Source organism: Pelodiscus sinensis, chromosome 1 (genome assembly GCF_049634645.1).
Source record: "Pelodiscus sinensis isolate JC-2024 chromosome 1, ASM4963464v1, whole genome shotgun sequence".
In the NCBI taxonomy this organism is placed as follows: Eukaryota; Metazoa; Chordata; order Testudines; family Trionychidae; genus Pelodiscus; species Pelodiscus sinensis.
Genome location: NC_134711.1, coordinates 55,535,285 through 55,544,583, shown reverse-complemented (window position 1 = coordinate 55,544,583; position 9,299 = coordinate 55,535,285). Strand labels below are relative to the sequence as shown.

The 9,299-nt window shown below is 40.1% G+C and overlaps 1 protein-coding gene across 2 annotated transcripts in view; it reads right to left on the bottom strand.

The window, feature by feature from the left end:
• Positions 1-276: 276 nt before the first annotated feature.
• ANO6 (anoctamin 6) overlaps positions 277-9,299 on the bottom strand; it is a 187,577-nt gene continuing 178,554 nt past the window's right edge. Inside the window, exons 20-21 of one of the 2 annotated variants that reach the window (XM_075930407.1) lie at positions 7,115-7,137; positions 277-755 (exon numbers count right to left, since the gene is read on the bottom strand). In XM_075930407.1, coding sequence (XP_075786522.1) covers positions 638-755; positions 7,115-7,137 — 141 coding nt within the window. In that variant the 3' untranslated portion in view covers positions 277-637. The remainder of the gene's footprint in view (positions 756-7,114; positions 7,138-9,299) is intronic. The other variant, XM_006126492.4, reaches the window with a different exon arrangement.

Genomic DNA, 9,299 nt, shown 5'->3' with positions numbered 1-9,299 from the left:
ATCTTTCCTGAGTGGCCGCACAAGTGCCAAGCTTACAGGGAACACTGCATCTATTTTGGGAAGAGTGTGCCTGACTAATTTTGATGTGCTCTCTATAGTCATTCTGTTGCACTTACGAAGATATTGAGGCATTTGGCATTTTTCATTTAGCTTCAGAAGGGTGATGTTAGTCAGTAAATATACCTTCAATTTTCTTTTCAATAGTTTATTCTAAATTGACATCTTTCTTTAGGATACAGAATGGAAAAAATAATACAAGTAAAATATACAGACACTGTACAAATACTCTTTCCTCATTGCTAATATGGAACAATTTCACAATCATTATCCTGTAAGACACTTGATCAGACAACCTGCTAGATGTCTTCCAAGAAACACTGAAAGATCCATCATAATACCAGAGAATAATTACTTTCATTATGTATTCAAATTCATCTGAAAACCATCAAGACATTAAAGAAGTTCTCATCCAGCTATTCTGTATTGATACAATGCTCAGTACTGCCTATAGAATTGGATGTCCTTGATTTACCTGATTAAACAATGGGCTAATCAAGTCTTGCCTTTCTAGAAAAAGTTCCTGAGTTTCCCGAATATTGTAATTTGGAGGTGATGAACTCCAGTTCTTGAAATGTTCTTATCCATGTTGTCCTCTAAGATTTTTCTTTTCCTGGCCACAGTACTGATACAGAGTGGCTAATATCAATATTTTAATCATGTCTTTCTTTATAAATTGATTTCTGCTGAAACATGTCCTACAATAGAAAAATAGTTTTTTATTCAAGGGTACGGTACCTTGTTATGAACCTGGGTGGATCCAATGTAAATCCAGCTTTGGATATTTGTGAGATATGTGTATGTCCATATCCTTCTTACTAAACAGGAACAAATACTCTCTTTAGGATGACAGGGGAATAAAAATCAGGTTATCCTTGGAAAGGGAAAAGAAGCAGAGGTAATCTTAAAATGCTGCAGTACATGGAAGATCAAGGGAAGACCTTCTTTATGGTACTTTATTGAATTCTACTATGTAGCAAATTTAAACACATATCCATTAGCCTTCACAAAGTAAGAATTTGGAAATCAAACAGAATGTGATCTATCATCTGTCCTAAAGGCACATCCCATTTTGTGATAAAACAACGGACAGGGTATTACTAAATCTGAACCGGGGGCATAAATACTGTATGTATTATGTAGGAAGTGAAAAAAAGTAGTGCAGCAGCTACTGCTTGCCCAAACCCAAGGGTCTTCCAGGAGTAGCCTTACCTTTCTCTGACCTCTCTTTCTGCATGCAAGGGGCAGTAGGATATATATTAGAGCTAAAAGAGAAATATACACAGTATGATTTTATCATATATTCAGATGTTCCAGTTGTCTCCTCCAGACTTCTGCTGCTTCATTGGTCTGGTAGATCTCTCTCCCCTCTCCCTCCTCCCCCCGAATTTTTAAGAGAGCACCACCCAACTTCTCCCTTTTGAATGCAGGGCAAGCAAAACCATTCCCCTGTCCTGACCTCAAGAGTATTCTGGGAACCAGGAATTCTATTCTGGTTAGGGTCTTTATATCATGACAGTTGCTATGGTATTTGAGCAACTACTAGAGTTAAAAAGTTTCCAGTGTCAATCAAATGAAGTTTCTTCTCCACCTTCCCCCTAGGTGTGAATCAGGGTCAATTCAGTGAATTTTACATTTGGACCAGAAAGTGGCATAGTTTTGTCAAGTTTATGTTCAGTGCAGAGAGAGAGAGAGACTCATGGTGCTCTGATCATGTTCACTCCTTATGCATGTTACAGCAGCAGTCTGAACTACCCTTTCACTCCAAGAGTATGTCCTTCTACATCAAGTACACTAGCAGTTCAGGGTGGAATCTTATATTACTGTGTCCACATTGTAGTCCTGATCTTGAAGTTTTGATCTACATAGGCAGAGCCATGTCCCTTTGCAGAGGTCCATTGACGATTATGAAATGCTGCCTGCATGGATCAGTGTGCAGGGCCCTGGCTATGTAACTCTCCAGTAAATAGAGAGGACATAGTTCTCTGCTTCTCTTAATATCACATCTGCACAAGCAGTTAAGTTGTTATGATTTTAATCCCTTCTTTCTGTTGCATTCTCACTCATATCTTTGCTTGACCCCTCTCTCCTGGTCCATGGTCTATTCCAATGCTTAATTACCTACAGGCTACATCTACACTGGCCCCTTTTCCGGAAGGGGCATGTAAATTTCACCAGTCGTCGTAGGGAAATCCGCGGGGGATTTAAATATCCCCTGCGACATTTAAATAAAAATGTCCGCCGCTTTTTTCCGGCTTTTAAAAAAGCCGGAAAAGAGCGTCTAGACTGGCCCCGATCCTCCGGAAAAAGTGCCCTTTTCCGGAGGGTCTTATTCCTACTTTGAAGTAGGAATAAGACCCTCCGGAAAAGGGCACTTTTTCCGGAGGATCGGGGCCAGTGTAGACGCTCTTTTCCGGCTTTTTTAAAAGCCGGAAAAAAGCGGCGGACATTTTTATTTAAATGCCGCGGGGGATATTTAAATCCCCCGCGGATTTCCCTACGACGACTGGTGAAATTTACATGCCCCTTCCGGAAAAGGGGCCAGTGTAGATGTAGCCTAACTGTTACACTTTACCTTTCCTAGTTTTAGACCATTACTCTTTGTTTTGTCGTCTTTTGGTAATGTGAATAATCCTCTTCCTTTGAACGAATTTATACAACATGATCTTTTCTCCCTGGAGTCTGTTCATTGGCAGCCTATAGAAGTTGAGCTCCTTCAGTATAACTTCCTATTTTTATGCATCATTCACTAGATAATTATTTTTTGCTGTGTTTTTTCTTTAGCTTTTCAATTCCCTTCTCAGGTTATGGGTCCAAAATGAGTGAGGTCACAGCCGCATTCCCAGCGACAGTATTCTATAACCCAGTGTCACTCTTATGATGTTAACAGATTAAATTTAGTCATCCCCCTGAACTCTCACTGTATCTCTCCACATGAAGAGAACAAGGAAGGAAAAGGGAGCAGCCATTAATCATCTGCCATTCCAAAGTGTAATTAGATAAAAAGCTAACCTCTTGTGATTAGTTAGGACTTGTGGTAAGGATACAGTGAAATTTGCAAAAATCAGAAGCACTGATATCCCTGCATGTGTTGGATTTTTCCCCATAGGGAAATTTGTAATAATTTTCAGAATATCTTAATTGATAATGACAATTATAGATACCCAGTTATTCCGCCTCTTTGATAAGTTTGGATGGATAGACTCTGGCCAAAAGATGAGCAATAATTTCTGATATATAAGCATATTGACAGCAAGTGCTAAACTAATGTATCTTGGGCATTGTTTGTTTATTTTTAGGCCTGATCCTGTGGTCACCAGACTAGATTTACATATAGCTCATTGCAGGATCAGAATTTTAGACTGTAAGCTCCACAGGGCAGGGACTGATGTTGTGTGCTGTGTACACTGCTGGGCATATCATCTGCCTTTCACAAAATAAACTCTCAATAGTATCAGGTATCTTACTTACCTTGTATCAGTCAGGACTTTTAAAATCCCTGGTGTTCCAAATGCAATTTACCTAGGTAATTACATTTCTAAAACGCACAAACAAAGCTAGTTTAAAAATATATAAATATATATATACACATTCTCAATGAGCAATATTGGGTATCTCTGGAAGAAAAGAAAACTTGAAGCAATTATTTTTCTAGTATCCTTATTAGTCTCAGGACATTTGTGCTGCATTACCTTCTTTTTAATATAGTAAGCGATAATTACACCCCTTGGGTACATCGTGGTGGCTGCCTAAACACATCTAGAGTTGTTTTCTTATTACAATAAAAATATTTGAAATTAGAGACTATTTGTTCTTTAACATCAGGAGCACAAAAGGACATATGAACAAACTTCAATCTTTTAAAATGCTTTTGAACTGAGATATGCTAAATACCAAAACTTGATTGGCTCACCCTCAAAATGACCATACCTCTCTGTTTCATTACTTTTATTTTTAGTTTTTTCATCTCTGCTTCTTAATCAACTTTTTGCATTAGGAAATCTAGTACAGATGAGCTGGTTGAATACCCAAAAGGTCTGTATTCTGGCAGATAGGTGCAAGTATTGCAACATTTCCCACCATCTCCACTACACTGATAGTATTCAGTGACTTCATCAAAGTCAGGATTTCAGTAGAGCCTAAGGGTATGTTGACACTAGGAAATTATTTTGAAATAGCTTATTTCCAACTAATAATTCCCAAAATAACTATTTAAAATAAGCTAGTTTGAACTAATATTTCCCGAAATAACTATTTCGGACTGATGGCTCCCAAAACAACTATTTTGAAATAATCTAGTTCAAAATAATTTCCTAGTGTAGACATACCCTAAAACAATAATTTGTCTACCGAAATTATTATAATAACTCCCCCCCATCAAATGAAAGAATAGAATTAAAATTATTTCCTATCACAGTGTGATTACATATTACTTGGAATGTCTATGCTTCTGTACATTAGTTGAACCTGTACCCTATGTAGTTGGCCAGCTGAAGGCTGAGATATCCTCTTATGCCCTATTTTCAATGGTTCTTGAGTGGTGTATAGAGCTTGTGTTGACCGCACAGGTGTGAATTTCATACAATGTGAATGTGCCATTTTAATAATCCATCTTAAGCTACAGGAGAGCAGTAGTCATCATAAATTTTCTCTCTAGAAGAGTGAGCACACTTTGTTACTGAACAGCAACAGAAGTGTTTTTTACTTATTTGCTAGTCTGTTTAAATCCAAACAACATGCGGAAATAGTGTTTTTTAAATTAAAATCAAAGTCCCATTGATTCTGTGGCACAATGTGACTAAAGAGTCAGTGAAGCCACATCTTAATTCTGTGGTGACATTAATGTATTCTATCATTTTGAGCAGCCTTCATTCACTCCTATCTGGACCTTACCTCCCCAACCACATTTCACAGTTAAAAATACTTACCTGACATAACACGTTTTCATTTTTTTCCCACCATGATTATTTTTGAAGATGAGTTTTTTGTTATGGTCTCCTGACAGCCTAGCTTCACTTCTCTGGTTTTGGTACCCCATGATACTGTTCAGGAGATCTCCATCATTCAGAGGCTCTCTCTCTCCATGTGCACCTGGGAAGGGGGAAGCTTGTAACCACCTTCACCAGCTCACTGGCCCAGCTTCTAGGTCTTGGCTGCTGCATAGTTCTCCAGGCTGTTTAGCTTGTTAGCCTAGACATTTGTCTCCCCAACTCCCTGGCTGCAAGCTGGATTCCAGCTCTCATGCTCATTAAAATGGAGCAATACAGGGAGCATAGCTAAATGGAACAGGGCCAGGAGCATTCACTCTAATCCTACTAGCTCCCCCTGGTGGGGAAATATGTAGAGTAAGCGACAGCTGCAGATTTGTCCTAGTAGATTAATCCAAACATAAAATGTCAGATGCAGGGTGTGATATTGCACCCCCATATTTTTTATGGAAAAATGTTTTAAAATATGAATAGAGCTTGTAATCCCCCGAATATGTATATTCCATCTGTGTGCATGTATCACTCCTGTATTTGACGTTAGAAATATGAAGTATAAACCTGTTCATCGAGCTAGGTGGGCTAATGAAAGCCATTTGTAGTATCAATGAACTTAATAGCCAGGTAGGGCACTCAAGACAATGATCTGTGAATAGTCTTGTTTTTCCTGTAAGACTGGACTAAAGTTGGCCAGGGCACTTGTCTTGGCAGGACACCTAATGCTGGAATCCTTTGTGGATATGGTATTTTTCACTGGAGGGAGAAAGCACTGAAATACAAAGGATTCCTTCCTGCTTTCAGTAAAATCTACAGGCAGGGAACCAAGCAATAGGGGAATTGGCAGTTGCCAGACAAAAAGATACCCCCTGCTTACCACTGAGATGACTGCCTGCTGCAAACAGCTAAGACTGAACAGGAGGAAGCATCAGGCCCAAACTAGGATGCTGCCTAGCTTGTGATAATGATGATTAAAACTACTATTACAGTAAGAAACTGCAAGCAACAAGTTTCTTAGAGTATTAAGCTTAACTGGCCTTTTTTGTTTTATTTTGCTTAGTAATTTATTTTGAATGGTCTGTTATCATTTGCAACCACTTAAATCCTACTTTTATAGTTAATAAATCACTTTTGTTTATTATTAAATCCAATGTAAATAATTGTTACGGGGGGGGAGGGTCAACAGCTGTGCATCTCTCTTTCATTGGTAGAGGAAACAAACGTATGAACTTGCATTGTGTAAAACTGTTATGCAGGGTAAGATGTATTTATCTGGGGTTCTGGTCCTGTTGGGGATGGGTACTGTGTAAGTCCCTTTTGACTGACCCTTCCCGGAACTAAGCTGCTTTCAGTGACTGTGTTACTCTGCTGTTGACTGTGACCCCCAACTCTGTGCCTTGCTGGATAGATCAGAGGTTCTGGCTTAGTAGAACAAGGTGATGGGGTGCCCCAGAGGGCAAGTAGGTGGGCTCAGTGGTATAATCAGCCCATCAGGTGACAGTCTCAAGGGGATCTCTGTGAATGAACTGATAAATAGGATAACAGTTACATTGGGAAATCTATGGCAGAAATACTGAATTCTATGGCATCTTGGAAAATACAGAATTGTTTAGCCTACAGGACCTTAACTCAGATGAACAAGATGGTCAGACCCCTCAGAACTAGTTCCTCAGTTCTTCAGACAAGGGCATATAACATCACATTAGTTTACACTCAGTTCACGTTGGAAGTTCTCTCTGCTGTTCTAAGGGGTAAACATAATCTTTTAAAAATGATAAGTCTGACTCTGGTGCACAGTTCTGCAGCAAGGGAGGTGGGGGATTCTTTGGCAAATTGTATGGTACTGGACACATGGAAATCACATGGCCTTGCTAATGATTCCTTAGATTATGGAGTCAGATTTCTGTAAGTTTGCTCTTACTCTTTAACAGGTTACATACATCTCAACTTATCACAGAAAAATCATTGTATATGCACAAACCTTCAGAATTGAAAGAATAATGCTAACAATATGTATGTATGATATGACAATCCATTATTTGCTTGCAACATAATTATATGTTTTAGAAACTTACCCCATGAACACGGTTTTCAGAGTCTGAAAGCAAAGAAAAAGCAGATGCAGTGCAAAACATATGCTACACAACCTACTGTTAAGTGAAAAAAAAAATCAAATGTGAAAATAAAAACTTTATGCTCAGTGAGCTGATGAACACAATTTTTAAAATTTGGCTGAAGAAAGTATGTGCTGTTAATGTCAGTATAAAAAGACACTGAAATTGGAAAGATGAAATAACTACAAATGAGCAACTGCTTAAAAGCTAATTGCTCCTGTTTCCATATAATTCAGAGATAAAATTCACACTAAAATTCATTTTGTAAAGAGGAAGAGATCTGTGAATCTGAAAGAAGAATTTTCCCCTATGTCTCTCAAAAACCCTGGGGCTTCCATGCTTCCATGTTAAGGAAAAACAATAGGCCAGCAGAAGTGCCATTGGTTTGCATTCACTATTTGCAGAAAGAGTGGAATTTGCCCTCTGAAACAGCAGACTCTAAACCTTGTGGATCTTAGCAGAGCCACCAGAAGGAAAGGTCTATCCACAAAGAGGCTTTTTGCCTCTACATAGGGTGCCAGTTGCCTATTCCACTACCTGCAATTGGTATACAGCCACCTGCCTCCCTGCCTCCTCTTGATAGTATGATTCCTGCAATCATTAGCCATACTGCTAGGGATTCTCTATATCAGGTGTGCTGCCATCCCCTACAAAATCTCTTAGTTCCTATTGGATGGAAATCAGCCAATGGGAGATGAGAGATTTTGCTGGGGGGGGAGCAGCGCTTGAAGCCTCTCCCTCCCTCCACGCCGCAGCACAAAGAGCCACATGCACAGCCAGCCAGCAATCTGGGGCTGCTGGCAGGGAAGCCTGAATGAGAGTGCTGCAGGCCAGAAACTGCTCAGGTAAGTGCCTCCTGGCCAGAGCCTGCCTCTGCCACCCCACCCTCTCCAACACCCAACTCCTTCAGAGACCCTGCATCCTCTCCTAAACCCTCCATCAGGTAAGAATCCTCTCCTAAACCCATATCCCCTCCTGGATGCAATCCCCTGCCCTCTGCACCCTCCCATCCCCCAGCCCAGGTCACAACTCCCTCCCCACAGACGTTTCACCCCCTCCTGTACCTCTTTCCCAGTGAGAATCCCTTCCTGCACCCACATCCCCTACCAGACCCTGCACCCAATCCCCTGCCACAAGTCACAACCCTTCCTTCACCCATACTCCCTCTCAGACCCCACGTTCCCTCCTGCACCCCAGTCCTCTACCCTGAGTAACCTTCTGCACCTTACCTCCATTCCAAAACCCTGCAGTCCCTCCATAGAAAAGTGCAGCACTTGACCACTTACCAAAACCTTGGCATGGCTCCCCATCAAAAATTATTGCCCACCCCTGCCCTATACTGTCCGCTGTCCCCAGAGACCTCTGGGTATGTCTATATGGGCAGCAATCCTAGTGATGCATTGTGAGTTGGAAGATGTAGAGAAGAGAGGGAAAGAGTGGCGCTTGACAGCCATAGGCCTGGATCAACATGAAGCCCCTCCCCCGGGACAGGGGAACATAGTGCTGAGCTGGCAGTCTCCTGTCTCTTTCCCTTGAGCCCGGATTCTGGGTTTGTGGTTGCCTCCCATCACAGAAGTGGTGGAGGGTGCAGAGTCTCTTGGGTTTAGGAATGGCATTAGACCACAAAGGCTACTGTGGAAATCAAATACCTGATAAAAATGCAGGTGACATTGACAGATTGTCTAAAAAGACAGCAGAATGACTCTCTAAGATTAATAGACTCTAAAAATAATGACAGTGAAAATAATCCTATTTAGTCAAAAGCATATATCAAAATATATTTTCTTTAGAAATCAATAGCAATTAATCTATAACCACAGTGACGGTATAAACTTAAAACAATCCAGAGCACCAAAAACATGGTAAGAGTAATGTGTTAAAATTAGTCAAGCAAATATAGCAGAAACATTAAGAACAAGATTTTAAAACTGATAAAATCATGAAGACAGTATGCAGGCAAAGGTTCACACAAAGCATTTTCTCTGGTTCAAACCACATTTTATGGGACATAAAATTTTGATCACAATCCAATTTTGTGCATCTGAAAGAATGTTGTTTTTTTCTAGTTTGTTTTGTTTATTCAATTATTGTTTTTATTTTTTATTTTTGTTGTTACCTTTAAAGAAGACGCATAGTGGCAGAAAAG